General features: G+C 39.9%; 1 protein-coding gene across 9 annotated transcripts in view; it reads right to left on the bottom strand.

The window, feature by feature from the left end:
• RUFY3 (RUN and FYVE domain containing 3) overlaps positions 1-15,669 on the bottom strand; it is a 66,993-nt gene that overhangs the window by 17,464 nt on the left and 33,860 nt on the right. For 6 of the 9 annotated variants that reach the window (XM_072116651.1, XM_072116667.1, XM_072116659.1 and 3 more), the window contains 6 exons: positions 13,649-13,714; positions 11,951-12,020; positions 9,229-9,309; positions 9,038-9,121; positions 3,769-3,936; positions 3,149-3,246 (listed from right to left, as the gene is read on the bottom strand). In XM_072116651.1, the coding sequence (XP_071972752.1) occupies positions 3,149-3,246; positions 3,769-3,936; positions 9,038-9,121; positions 9,229-9,309; positions 11,951-12,020; positions 13,649-13,714 (567 nt within the window). Of the gene's footprint in view, positions 1-840; positions 1,162-3,148; positions 3,247-3,768; positions 3,937-9,037; positions 9,122-9,228; positions 9,310-11,950; positions 12,021-13,648; positions 13,715-15,669 lie in introns of those variants that run through there. The other 3 variants (XM_072116702.1, XM_072116711.1, XM_072116721.1) reach the window with 1 other exon arrangement.

Below are 15,669 nucleotides of genomic sequence, written 5' to 3'. Positions count from 1 at the left end.
TAATTCCAAGCTCCCGTGTGTAATGTGCTTATGTCAACCAGTCTGACCCAGGTTTCCCAAGGTCCTGAATGTTATAATGTTTTTTTCAGCAAAACCACTCAGCACAGGGATTAACCAAGATATGATCCTGCATCAGTGTAGCTACAGCATTCTCAAGGTATATTTGCTTCATAATGCATCAAATCAAATAGTAGGTTTCCTTTAAATGTGCAATCATATGTCTACTTTTTATAGAAATTATATAGTTCTGGATAAATTGTATTTATTCATGGTGGTGGGGACACTGGGAATGTCTGAGGAAGAGGCCCTGCCACTGAAATGTCACATGAAGCGGTCTTCAGCCTGCATTGCCTGTGACTTAAAAGCCACATGAAGTTAGAGATATCAATAGTGATCACCATCATAAATGAGGTCACTGTATTTTTATAAATTAATTGTCGGTGCAAGGTTTAACAACAACTTCTTTCCTCTAGCATATATTAAGTATTTGCAAGATGTAAATATATTAAATCTCATCCAATTGAAATAGAAACTGACCAATTTTGTGTAAGTAGCACACCAATTTCTACCACGGAAAGGGCCCGAATACCAATCATAGGTTCCAGAGGTTGGTTACAACATGTCGGTGTGCAAGGCTGGGTGTGCAGGGAGCAATGTGTTAGAAGCTGTCACAGTAGGCATACATGTTTTGTTATATTAATATCCACAGCCAATTAGTTACATATGCACGTACCCCTACAACCTAATAATAAATGATGCACTACTCAGCAGGGGTTGCATTCGGTTTAGGTTAGCGGCTTCATGCCAGATGTGGTTAGATGATAAATCATCACACAGCCATGGTTTTAAAAAGTTTATTTGGCAAATATTTGGGCGGGTCTAACAAAGATTCCATCTATAGTGAAAGGGTAGGAGAAAAAAAGGATAACAGAACCGAGGAGCCATGGCTTCAAAATGCAGCAATTGTCAAAAGAACAGTAGGCAACATTTAACATCTATGTAGTAGCTTGTAACAAGGCAGACTTCCTCCCCTCCTCCTGCTACCAGGTTGCTCAGTTAGTGTTAGTAAGGAGCCTTGCGTCAGCCGTCTAGTGCTGCTTCTGTAGGAGTTTACTGGCTGTGCTACTTAAAGTTTTTGCCTGTTTCACCAAATCCTTTTCACTAATTTGTTAATTTAGGAACATCAACAGAAATGTTAAATGAGAGTTGAGGGCAAATGATAAAGGAAACAGAACATGAAAAGGAAAGATCAGTTAGATGCTCACAGATGTACAATCAAGGTAGAGAACATGTCAGGTTGGTGTAATAATCCTTTCTACATCTGCTGGATTTACGCTTTTTGACAAATATGGTAAAATCTGACACTTCTATACAACGGAAGTTGCAAGCACACGATCAAGGTGGTCTCTCTGGCCACAAACAATGGATCCACAGTAAGGACTGTATAAACCGCAAGCTCCGGTAGGAATAGGACCTGCACTGCAACCTTGGATACGAGCTCATGCACAGGAACTCACAGAACGATGCAGGGATGTGTGCTAGGCATTAAAACAATGAGACAACAGCTGTGTGCATGGAGCCCAAGATGTGACTAAGCTCAGCATCGTCTCTTCTTACATAATCCCAGCACATTAGCATTGCCCTCTGAAAACGTACATTTTTATCGATTAAGCACTAGAAGTAAATTACACGTGGGTGACAAATTTTCCTAATTTGCAATAGATTACTTTTAAATGTATGATCCAAAAATGGCTTCTAGATTGCATAATTAAGTTTATAAAATCCTCATTACCCAATATCACATGCACAGGAAGTGTTCAGGTGAATGTTAACATGAACGTTTTATTGCTCCATTCAAACTTATTGGAAGTCAGAAAACAGTACATGGAAGGTTGACAGGGAAACTATTAGGAACATCCATTACAAATTTGCAGCATAGCCTGTGGACCTGCAATTATGTCTACCATGGAAAATCTCTTTAGATTTTGTTGTCTCAAACAGTTGTCTAAGCGCACCTCAGCCAGTGATCAGCTGAGCTGCCTATATTAGTGTATTATGTGGTGTCAGAATATAAATCACGCTAAAAGGCTGGGGAGGGGAAAGTCACTAAAATCGCACCAAGATCACAGTTCTCTGTGTGGTTGGGTCAGAATACATACAGTTACAGACATAGTTGGGAATGTGAGATGAGGATACAGAAACATGGTTCTTCGTGCTATAAAGCCCAATTTAAAAGGATTTCAAGTGCTGCTCCCCTTCCAGCCTCTCAGCCTAATCCATCTCTGACAAGATAGGATTTGACTCTTTTTAGCTTTGGAAGGCATTTTTTGGTTGGTAAATGGGCAAACACCGCTCTTCGCTGATGTCTATCGGTGATACAGAGAGAGCAAGGCTTAAAGAAGACCCGTCCGGTGGATTTGGGACCCTAAAGCAATTACAGGTCTTTATAGACCTAGTGTTTGGGGTCCCAATTTTTGAAGTTTTTAATTAGAAGAAAAAAAACAAAAAAAACAACTTACATAGATAGGAGTCCAAAAGAGGCACATTGGACTCGTATCATGAGATGCCACGAGATGAGGGAAGTGAAGCCGGGACAGAAACCTGGCTTCACTACGCATGCGGCGTACCTACGATGCTTGCACAGTATTGGTGCAATGCTCTGGTTTTACTTGCCTCAGCACCTACACGTTCCGGTAAATATAAAGTTGATTTATGCAGGGTAACTAACTACAGGTCCATAAGGGTGGGTGGTTAAGTGTACTGACAAGTTCCCTTTAACTCCAAGTCAGGACTACTGCCTATTAGGCCGATATAATTTTATAGATGTCCAAAATAGTAAGACCCTGTTCAACGTGTAAAACTAGAACAAAGATGTGGAATGTAACATACCACAAAATTTGGCATATTGGGGGAGATTTATTAGAAATGTCTGAGAGCAAAACTGTCTTCCATTTTATAAACTGCTGTGGGAAAATAAAAGCTGAGCTCTGATTGGATGTCATGGGCAACTAGAACATTTCTGCACTTCTAATAAATCTCCCTCATGTTTCTATTAAAATCTTTAAATAAAACAAAAAATAATCCTGTGTTTAATCCTTGAGGGCCTTTATATACAACATGAAAGATACATAGGGGACCTCTGCATTACCTATGCTCCAGTTGTTTGATAGTGGCAGCCATCTGATTAGTCTTCTCTTCCAGGCGACTGTTTAACTCGTTCTTCTGTTTCAGTGCCAAGTCTGAGCTCTGTAGGGAAGTTCACCAGAAAATCAGGTCTCTCAGGAACAACAAGATTCAGTTAAACAAGATCCTCAGACAAATCACTTATTACTTTACTATGCAGATCGGTTTTACACAAAAAGACGAGAACCACTCTGAAATCATAATGTATTACACTAATATCTAGCTCCACCTCACTTGCTTGGTCATTTTCTTATTTAACAAACAGCTGAATTAACCCGTTTTAGAAGTGACAGCTGTGTCCTTACTGGTCTATCTTTAGTAAATAATAAAGGGATGAGTCGGTAAACTGCTCAACTCTGTCATCACTGATAGGATGGTGTCATACTGTGTATGGGCACACACCTATGGTGGGGGTAAACAGAAAAATAGCACAAAGACCATCCAGAACTGTAATTCTATAGGATAAAACAATTAAAGGGCAGCAGATGGGGCTGGTCCTGCTTGTAAAAAAAAAGAAACTATGGATTTTCATTCAAATAGACATCATTTAGGTTTTGTTTGCAGTGCTCAGTAACTTCTTGTTACCTGAAGTTTGAAGGACAGCTCATGCTTTAAAGCCCTGAGATCATCAAGTTGTTGTCTGAGTGCTACTAAAGCTTCTTGCTTCTCACACACATCCCTGTCCAGCATCTTCATAGCCATTTCCATCTCTTGTTTCATTCCTATTTGTACCTCTAGCTCTTTCTCTACGTCCTAAAAATAAAATATATTACAACATGAATAAAATGGGCATACACATCTGCCTTTATCTCTGCTTGCTGTCCTTCATGGTCAGATTTCTGTCCACTGGAGGTAAACATAAAAGCTTTCCATAGAAGTGCAGCAAGCAGATATGTAGAAAACCATGAAGAATCAATACAATAAGTATATTAGAAAACTGTATAACTTAACTTTCATTACGCAAAACCATATCGATTATTATTGCACCCCTTTAATGCAATCATAAAGCTAAACAATTACCGTAAAACATTTAAAAATAAAAGGTTTGTTATTTTAACAGCTTTAACTCCTTCAGAACGCAGCCAGTTTGTATGTTAAGGCTATGACTTTTTTTTTGTAATTTGGCATGTGTTCGCTTTGTATGGTTAGAACTTTTGAACACTTTAACTTCCCAAAATGATTTTGATATGTCTTAAAAACGAAAATTTTCCATTTCTTTTGAGAAATTCATCATTTATAAAAATGATCTGCTTTTGACACTTAGTAAGTAACTGATTTTGATGGTAAAACTCAACTTTATCTTTTCAAGTTGCCATTTTTTTCACAAAATTTCTCAATTGAAAATTTTGGGATCATTTGGGATCATTTTTTTTAAGCAGTTTAAAATAAAAATTATTATAATCCCCCTATAATCAAAAGTACATCCCTGAAACTACTAGAAACTGCTTTTAGGTTAGGTTTTTAACAGTTTGATTGCTGCTTAGTAATAAAACAAAATGGAGTTGAAACTTAGAATTCTGTCAGTAAAACATCAATTTAGCCCTTAAGTGTACACATGTCCAAAATATAAAAAGAGAAAACTCATCTTAAAATTTGTTATGCAATTTCTCCCGAGTACAGAGACACCACACATTGGTGCCCTTTTGAAGACTGTACATTTTTGTTTTTCGGTTAGTGGGGGACATGTGATGGCATTTTTTTTACAAGATGAGATGCATTTTCCAGCAATACCTGTTTGGCGTTTGCTATTCCTTATTGTTGGAAATTTATTAACGGCTTTGGGAGCAGAGGAATAGAAAAGCATCAATTATGCAATTTTTTTCTTAATTTTTTATTCTATGGGTTAATTCGATTATGGCGATACCATACTTACAGATATCTTTTAACATTTTACAAAATTTGCCAAATAAAACCTAATGTGGGGAAATAATTTTTGCATCGCCGTCTTCCAAGTGGCATTACATTGTTATTTTTCTGGCTATGGAGGTGGTTGGAGGCTTGATTTTTAGGGGACTATGTTGTACTTTGCACCAATATCATTCTTGAGTAGATGTTATTTATTGTATTTTTTGTGGTATGAAAAAAGTAAAAATTATAATCTTTGTTGGGTTTTTAACAGTTTATTTTATGGTGTTCATCATGCAGATTCAATGATATATTTTTTTTATTCTACAGGTCGTTTCAGATATATCGAACACTCATAACACAGAGATGGAGAACATGTAATTAAATGCAGGAAAAGCTGATAAGTGTGCAACCTTTTGATTACTTTATATACATTTTTATTTAATGTCGAAAAAGCAGTTATTTGAACGTTTTAAAGTAATTGCAGGTGTAGCATAGTACAGTAAAATGGTCAAGCTATTCTTTAACTCCTTAACCCCTTAAGGACGCAGGGTTTTTCGGCTGATTTCTCGCTCTCCAACTTCAAAAATCCATAACTTTTTCATTTTTACGTGTACAGACCTGTGTGAGGGCTTATTTTGTGCGTAACAAATTTTAATTTCCCGTGATGTTATTTATTTTAACATGCCGTCTACTGCGAAGCTTAAAAAAAATTCCAAATGTGGAAAAATTGAAAAAAAACCGCACGTGCGTCACGTTCTTGTGGGCTCAGTTTTTACGACTTTCACTCTTCGCTCCCAATAACACGCCTACTTTATTCTTTGGTTCGGTGCGATCGCGGTGATACCAAATTTATATAGGTTTTATTGTGTTTTAATACATTTTCAAAAATTAAACGAATGTGTACAAAAAAGAAAAAATTTTTTTTGCCATCTTCTGACGCTAATAACTTTTTCATACTTTGGCGCATGGAGATGTGTGAGGGGTCATTTTTGCGAAATGAGGCGACGTTTTCATTGCTACCATTTTGAGGTCTGTGCGACATTTTGATCATTTTTTATTTCATTTTTTATGTTATGTAAAAAGGTGTAAAAGTCGCATTTCGGACATTTGGGCGCCATTTCCCGCCTCGGAGGTCACCGCTGGCCGTAACCGTTTTTATATTTTGATAGATCGGGCATTTTGGGACGCGGCGATACCTAATATGTCTGTGATTTTTACTGTTTGTTATGTTTTATATCCGTTCTAGGGAAAGGGGGGTGATTTGAACTTTTAATATTTTATTAATTTTTTTTATTTTTTAAACTTTTTTTTTTCCCACTATTTTTTAGACCATCTAGGGTACATTAACCCTAGATGGTCAGATCGCTCCTACCATATACTGCAATACTACAGTATTGCAATATATGGCATTTTTGCAGGTCATACATTACAATGAGCCACTGGCTCATTGTAACGAACCTGCATAAACCATGTAGCCTCGTGTCAAAAGAAGACCCGAGGCTACCATGGTAACCGATCGCCGCCCCCCGATGACGTTCGGGGGCGTGGCGATCGAAAAAAAGATGGCGGCGCCCGCGCGCCGCCGTCTTTTAAACGCCGCCGGCGACTTTGCAAGCACCGACCGCGGTTATTAGCGGTGGGGGTTTTGTGCAAAATGCAAAAACCCCCACCTCTGTATGAAGAGGACTCAGCCCGTGAGCCCTCTTCATACATCCCTTATACCTCTGCGCCGTAGAGCTACGGCGCAGAGCGTTTAGGGGTTAATGTCCTGTGACATATTACTAGCCCTCTCCATAGCCGGTGAGCGTTGACTGCATATTGCAGCAACCGATCACAGGTGGTAACCCTTCGATCGCCACCATGTTGGATCAGATCGTCATTCCCAGTAATGTCATCTGGGAGCAGCAATCTGTTACTATGACAGCTTCGGGTCATACAAAGTCTCGAGGCGGTTTTGTTTTAACACATTTATTACAATGTGCGATTTGTGCAGTATAGCAGTATGTGGTAGGATCAGACAACCTAAGGTTAAAAGTAATAATAATAAATATAAAAAAAGCCATAAAAATGTAAATCATCCCCCTTTCCCTAGAACTGATATAAATAAATAGTAAAAATCAAATATGTTGGATATCACCTTGTCTCAAAATGTCCAATCTATCAAAATATAATAATGATTATTCCCGGCATTAAACTCCCATACAGAAAATAGCGACCAAGCCGCTTCCCAGTACATGGCATGGAATATTAAATATTTCTATGCAGAAAACAAGCCCTCACACAGCTCTCTACATGGAAACATAAAAAAGTTATGGATTTTTGAAGGTGGGGAGTGAAAAGTGAAAACACAAAAACAAAAAAAGGGCCTGGTCATTAAGGGGTTAAGGCAGTGATGGAGAACCTGTTAGAGGTAGAGTACCCAAACTACAACAAAACCCACTTATTTCTGACGAAGTTCCAACGTGGAAATTTAAGCAGTAACTTATTGTTCCCTGCTCTGTCACAGCTTTTAATCGTATTGGCATCTTGAAGACACCAATACAGTGCAAAGACAGAGGAGAAATTCTGATTATTATTGTAGCTTCCCTCCAAGGTACCCTGAATCTTGAGCCCAGAGACGGAGCTCCAATCATATTTCAGCTCTGTCCAATTCTTCTCGCTTCTGTGTCCTGTGTGGTGTGGAACTTAATGAGGAGTCCTGTCAGCTTTATTTATCTATTTAATAATGTTTTCCCTTAAAGTATGGCTGGACCATTTTACGAATCTCCTTCTGTGTCACCCCTTCATCCTCATAGTCTTAAGAGGGCCCTTGTTCCTATTATTTCATTGGATTAGGTTATTATTCTGCAATGTCTGGTTTTATTTGTATATGCATCCCATGATCCGTATACAAAAAAAAAAAACTTTATTAATTATTAAATTCTGGTTGCTAGTGGCCACAATCTGGTGCTAACAATGTGAACTCAAATTAATTCTCATAGAGTATAGATGAATTTTAAATTTACAGGTTTATTTTAAATGTTAGAATTTTGACTTTTTATATATATACACAAAGGAAAGTGAGATAGTGGGCACCATTAGTTTTATTTTCCCTTTTTCCTTTACAAAGTATATACCGTATATACGCGAGTATAAGCCGACCCGAGTATAAGCCGAGACCCCTAATTTTACCACCGAAAACTGGGGAAACCTATTCACTCGAGTATAAGCCGAGGGTGTAGTATACAGCCAGCCAGCCCCCATGTAGTATACAGCCAACCAGCCCCCATGTAGTATACAGCCAGCCCCACGTAGCATACAGCAGCCCCATGTAGCATACAGCCTGCTCCCAGTAGCATACAGCTTGCCCCCAGTAGTATACAGCCTTAATACTTAATACTCACCCTCCGGTGTCCGAGATGTTCGTCGCGGCTCCCGACGGCTTCCGATCCCCATCGCGGCTCCCGGCGGCTTCTTCACTCTTCACTCTTCTCTGGCCAGGAGATCGCGCCGGCTGTCTCACACTGTGATGCAGCGCTGTCGCCGCTGAGGACGTCATCTGCCGCGACAGCGTCGCATCACAGTGTGCAACGGCCGGCAGATCGCATGGACGCGACTCTGCCGGCTAGAGAAGACAGAAGAGAAGACACGGGGAGCCGCGACGAACATCGGGGACACCAGAGGGCGAGTATTAATTTTTTTTTTTTTATCATTGACTCGTGTATAAGCCGAGGCAAGGTTTTTCAGCACATTTTTTGTGCTGAAAAACTCGGCTTATACACGAGTATAAACGGTAATTGAAGAATCAATACTCTCACAATTAAATCCTTTGTGGCTTTCAATATGTGACACTGCCATTGAAAAATCTGATACAGTATTTATAAATGTTATTTTGTGCTTCCAAAATCTTCTGTAATACATATAAAGTCGACAAACTAAAATGATTAAAACATAGGAACACATATGCAACAACTGAACTGCCTACAGATCACATAGGAATTTCAAGGCCATTAAAATGTGATCCTACCAGTCTTAACTGGGTTTCTTCCCTCAAGTGTTTCTTTACTTCATTTAGAGTTTGCCCATCTGCAGTTCTCTCTTGTTTGTTACCCTTGGATACAAACAAAGCATTTATGGTCAATGAAAATAACACAAAAATATGACATTAACGGTTTACTACTAATTCTCCAACTTTTATATACTATACATCAAGCCTACCTTGGAGAAGTATGTACTGTCTTCTTTCATCCTCTCCATTTCCTCCTGCATGGTAATGATTCTGTTGTTTGCGACTGCAAGCTTAATTATAAAAAAAAAAATAATTGTGAATGAATATATGTTTAATCAAATAGCATTTCTTAAAGTTTTTTTGCACTTATATAAAAACTAACAGGGCACGTATAAGAGGAGCTGTTGGTGATATACAGCTGTGATGTACAAGTGACGGCCTAACCTTGGTAGGATAGGCACTTGCTAGAATGAGGCATGCCAGCCAGCTAATTTGCATAAAACATATTTGCAGAAATGTGGCGGTCAGCTATGCAAACAGTGGTAAATGCAGGTGTAGCATGGTCTAGCTATTCTTTAACCCCTTAACGTCCTGTGACATATTCGTTGCCCTCTCCATAGCCAGTGAGCGTTTACTGCATATTGCAGCAAACCCCCACCGCTAGCACCGATCACAGGTGGTAACCCTTTCGATCGCCACCATGTTGGCTCAGACCATCACTCCCAGTAATGTCATTGGGGAGCAGCAATCTGTTACTATAACAGCTTCAGGTCATACCCGAATTGTGAATGAATATGTGTTTAATCAAATAGCATTTCTTAAAGTTTTTGTGCACTAACAAGGCAAGTATAAGAGGAGCTGTGATGTACAAGGTAGACTGAAATTTTTTTTTTTTAACTTTACCAGAGACCAAAACCAAGGCCTGCTTAAAGGGAACCTACCACCACGAATCTACCTATAAAGGTAGAACAGGTGGTAGGTGCATGTATTGGACATAAGGATAGCCCATTTTAGAGCTAATCCTCACGTCCCCGCTATCTTTTTAAAAATCTTTATTGCCCTAATATGTAAATCTTCTAAAGAGGCTACTCGGGCGTGGAGTAGCCAGACATGAGGCTACAAGTCGCGGCTACTCCACACCCCAGTAGCCTCGTTGTTCCTCCTACCCTGACATCCAGAGTTCTGCGCGTGCGCAGCAGCTACGGCTTTGGAACAGTAGCGCAGCCGCTACGAGGAGCTGCACGCCGTATACATGCCCCTACCACCCATTCTACCTTTATAGTTAGATTCGTGGTGGTAGGTTCCCCTTTAAAGAACACCTGTCATCAGGTCTCTGTAACTAATTCTGTCACCACTACCTGTTGGAGCAGCTCACAAGGATTAAATCCCTGCCTTTATCTAGTCAATTCAAACATTAATCATTCTAATATCATATTTTCTTTATTATGTAAATGAGGCTGGACACATGGACAGAGAAAGTGATGTCACCCCTGTTACCCGTCCCCTCACTTCCCCCTGCTCATGCATCTGTGTAGTGTTTAGTAAAGCATTTCTGGTGCTTGTGCTTTATCTACTGCCTGTGAGAGAGACAGACATCAGCTACAAAAGTAACAGCATTTCAGGCTGCTACAACTGCTACAGGCTGTCAGTCATGTGTATAGGAATTTCTCATACACACACATGAGCTGCAGGGGGTGTGTGGCAGCCAGCACCAGGAGTGTCACATCATTATACAGGCTGCCAGTGATGTGTATAGGAGTTTCTCATACACACACAGGCTGCAGGGGGCGTAGCGTCCAGGACCATGAAGCATACAGAGGAGCCAGCACTAGCAGTGTCATATCATTATACAGGCTGTCAGTTAAGCACAGGGGGTATGGTTGTGCCTCCCACTCATGAATAAGCTGGACTGCTGAGTATGATAATTATTCATTGGACCCATCTCAGGTCATGTGTTTGTATACAGCTTTAGAACCTGATTGTTTAAGTTTACAGGCATGTAGAGGGACACTGTTTGGATAGGGGCAATGCTTTTAATGGCAGTTTATGAAAATATATTTAGTTTTGCGGGTTAATTTGCCCAACAGGTTCCCACCAAAGCAGTTGATTGACAGAGATGCTGGGTTTTGCTCCCCAACCCACCTAATATTAATCACCTATCAACAATAATGCTATTTAAAACTGGTATGTTTTTGCCTTCAAAGGACACTTGTCATCAGGTCTCTGTCACTATCTCTATCACCAATACCTGTTGGAGCAGCCCACAAGAATTCCAACCCAGTCTTTATCTAGTCAATTCATACATTGATCGTTGTAAAATCATATTTTCTTTATTATGTAAATGAGGCTGGGCACATGGAGAGGGGCAGTGATGTCACCCCTGTTGCCCCTCCCCTCTGAACCTGTCTGTATGTAATGTATAGTAAAGCATTGCTAGTGTCTGTGCTTTACCTGCTGTCCTCCCATAAACATGTGCGAGACAAACATCAGCTACACATGAATCTGACATGTTCTGCTATAACATGGCTGCATCCTGGAGCTGTTGTAACCCTCGCACACACAGGCTGCAGGGGGCGTGGCCTCCAGCACCAGGAAGCACATAGAGGAGCAATCACACCATTATACATCACATCATTACACAGGCTGTCAGTCAAGCACTGGGGGTGTGGCTGTGCCTCCCACTCATGAATAAGCTGGGCAGCTGAATATGATAATGACTCATTGGACATTTCACAGGTCATTTGCATACAGCTTTAGTGCCTGATTGCTTAAGTTTACAGTCATGTAGAGGGACAATGAAGGGATAGAGGCAATGCTTTGTAATGGCAGTTTATGGAAATATATTTAGTTTTGGCGGTTAATTTGCTCGACTGGTTCTCTTTCAAGTTTGGTTTTATCTAAAACATAACTTTAGTTCATAGAAGAACAAACCTCCTCAGTTAGCTTGGTGTTGGATTTTTCTAATGCATCAACCTTTGTCTGCAAGTTGTTAACAGTGGCACTGTAATACATAAAAAAGAGAAAAAAAAGAAAAAGGTTGGCATGTAACCTTACACAGCAAAGCAAACATATTTTGGTGAAAATACAGATTTGTTATACTTCCTTATTCCTAAGTTCCTGCAATTAATTATTAGTAACTACTTCCTTATACGATAACTGAATGAAGGAACATATCTTACTCCAAGATCCTTTTCATTTAATCATTTACACCTTTGCTCATTCAGGGACCAGGAGTCTCACTTACTGACCAATGATCTTCTCTATGACAGAGAATCAAAGAGCAGTACTGCCCACTGGACTAAAAAAAAATATCAGAGGTTTAATGAATCTAAAAATTTGTGGATCTGCTGGACTGCATTTGTAATGGCGTGGTCGTATGGATAGGTCACAATTCAGTGAGACACAGTGATTCACATGTATCAAACTTTTGGCTTGCCTTTTTCTTGAATTTTGAGACTTCTCATGGTGCTTGTGCTCATTTGCGACTTTCTTTGAGCCTACAAGAGTCTACTTTTAAAGTTTGGCATGGTCTAGTTTTCTGCAGTGTTCCCCGAGATATTACCTGGATCCAGCTGTGAAACTTGCAAAGTTGAATTTAAAAAGTCGCAAATTTTGGTGCAAATCTACGGCTGCCACAGACCAGGTGTAGAAATAAGCTTGAAACTTTTTGCGACTTTTGTTTTAAAAGGTTACTAATTCACTAAAAGACCAAACGCCATATGTATAAATAAGGAAAAACAGCTGAGATACATCTGACCAGCAGAAAAGCCAAGAAAAGTCCCAAAAAACACAGACAAAGCCGGGCTTATGATAAATGTGCTCCATTGTGTTCTCCATACCGTCACTAGTATAATAGATCTCTATGAGGGCCCTTATCTGGCCGCAATTTGTGCGACCAGATAACGGCCCACAATCCAGTTCTGTGCATGCAGCCAATAAGGTTTTCCCTTTTACCTTATAGTGCAGTTCAACAGTGTATAAACCATTTATCTGAACAGCACTAGTCTAGAGATGTTTTTGCATTGTATTTTGTCATGTAATTTGGTTACATTAGTTAAATGTATTTTATGTGTATTTTAGATTTAGATTTTAACCAAAAGAACACTACCTGGAGGTACAATGATGAATCCCACAGAAATACAGAAATCCCAAACCATTATGACTGATCAATAATGTGAGGCAGATTTTCTGCACCATTTATGGGATAATGGAGTACATTACAATTCCTGGCCTGCTTGGGGCAAAGAAAGCATTTCAGTAGATCTAATTATCACTTTCATTATTTATGCTCAGCGGTCTATGATCCACAGCTACATACATTACATTTAAGATTTACTACATCCTAACATTCTTTATACAGATTTGGTGGTGGAAATGTCTTTATTTAAAGAGTAATTGAGTGACTATAAGGCACATAACAAAAACTATGTAATTTACAACAAACATGTGGTCAAAAAGAAATCACCTAAAAATTATGAAGAAAACATGGGGAGTATTGAATTTGTTTGTATGCGTCTTTAAATAGAAAATAATTCACATAATACAGTGTAGTAAGCTTTATATGTTGACACCAGAATATCCACCAAAATAATCCTGCAGGCTGTGATTTGTTAAATATGTATTGTGTACCTTAACTGTCTGTTAAGCTCTTCCACATAATTCTTCTGATCTAGTATAGCAGTTATCTGGACATCTCTAGAAGGAAAATAATAAATTACAGTCATAAAACAGAGAAACCGTACATAACACAACTGGAATAGCAGTAGAAGTGCAGAAGGTAAAGCAACTACAACCCCCACCCATGAGTCTTCCAAGACACTCACTGCAAGATCTTTGTATATAAAAATGTATTAAGATTAGTTGTTTAAAAAAAAAATGGATAAAAAGGAAAGGAAAAAGTTCTTGAATGTCTTCTGTGACAAAGTTTTAAGTCATATACTCTATATACAGAACAGACAAAATACAGCTGGTTAAAACAAACCCTATAAATATGCTGTTGAAGCTGCACAGCATATCACAGTGGTTTTTAACCAGGTCAACAAACTTATTTTTATCTCCAAGCCCTATTTATACCTTAATTACTGAATACATACCGTATATACTTGAGTATAAGCCGACCCGAGTATAAGCCGAGACCCCTAATTTTACCACCAAAAACTGGGAAAACATATTGACTCGAGTATAAGCCGAGGGTGGGAAATGCATTGGTCACAGACCCCCCCCCCCAGTATATAGCCAACCAGCCCCCTATAGTATACAGCCAGTCCAGCCTGCCCCCAGTAGTATACAGCCTGTCGAGCTTGCCCCCAGAAGTATACAGCCAGCCCAGGCTGCCCCCAGAAGTAAACAGCCAGCCCAGCCTGCCCCCAGTATACAGCGCTGCCCCCAGTAGTATACAGCGATGCCCCCAGTAGTATACAGCACCCTAGCCTGCCCCGTGTGGTATACAGCCTGCCCCCAGTAGTATACAGCCCAGCCCAGCCTTCCCCCGGTAGTATACGCCTGCCCCCAGTAGTATACAGCTTGCCCCAGCATTAAAAAAAAAAAATAAAAAACTTATATACTCACCCTCCGGTGATGCCGATATGCAGCGTTGCTCCCCCGATGTCCGCGCGTCTCGTCTTCAGGCTTCCGCGCCCATCTTCTTTCTTCTGCCAGGCGCCGCCATTGCTCTCTCTCTGCCGACGCTTAGTATGACGCACCGCTGCTGACGTCATACTAGGCGCTGCCCGGGAGAAGAACAATGGCGGCGCCCTGCAGAAGAAAGAAGACGAGCCGCGCGGACATGGGGGGAGCAGCGCTGCGCATCGGGGCCACCGGAGGGCGAGTATATACGTTTATTATTTTTTAAGTATTTTTAACTCGTATATGACTCGTGTAAAAGCCGAGGGGACGTTTTTCAGCACATTTTTTGTGCTGAAAAACTCGGCTTATACACGAGTATATACGGTAATTTGCTGTTGGTTGCAGAGGTATTGCTCCTAATTCATGATATATCCAGATACAATTTTATGGAAAGCAACTACTGCAGGCCACAGTCTTAAAGTTGATCTTTTCTGAAAGCTACCCAGACACTGTAAAGAAGATGCCATTTGAAATCAAAAGGTACCGATTTCTCATGCTCAACTCAGAAATAATATGTCATCTATAAAGAAAAAAAAATAATTTCTGCTCACTAGAGATGAGCCTGTAGCTGGAAGGATGAAGTGATATTTATAACTTCTTGAATGTCAGAAAGAGGATGTCAGTAACACTGTGTGATGCGAAGTCATGCAACTCTTCATTTCAGTAAATTTTAGATGCTGGATGAGGGGGCATTACTTCGGATGCCCATACCCAGGGTGCTACAGTACCCCAAACTGTGCTTTTAGATTATATTAAAGATAAAGATTTTTATCTTTTAAATCAAACGATACAGGCAATTGAAGACATTGATTGTTGGGAATGCGAGCTCCAGGCAAAGATCCAATTCCCTCCTATGTCTTTGACTACCTGTATTTTCAGTTCTGTAACTTACAGTACCCCTAGCTAGGTGGGATTTCAAGATTAGATTATTATCGTTAATATATGAAAAGCACCAAAGATGTTTTTGCCATCTTACTTCTACAAATATTGGTGACACAAAATACTTTACGATTAAAGATGTTGGC

The sequence above is a fragment of the Engystomops pustulosus genome, chromosome 1 (genome assembly GCF_040894005.1).
Source record: "Engystomops pustulosus chromosome 1, aEngPut4.maternal, whole genome shotgun sequence".
Classification (NCBI taxonomy): domain Eukaryota; kingdom Metazoa; phylum Chordata; class Amphibia; order Anura; family Leptodactylidae; genus Engystomops; species Engystomops pustulosus.
This window is presented reverse-complemented; position numbering and strand designations above follow the sequence as displayed.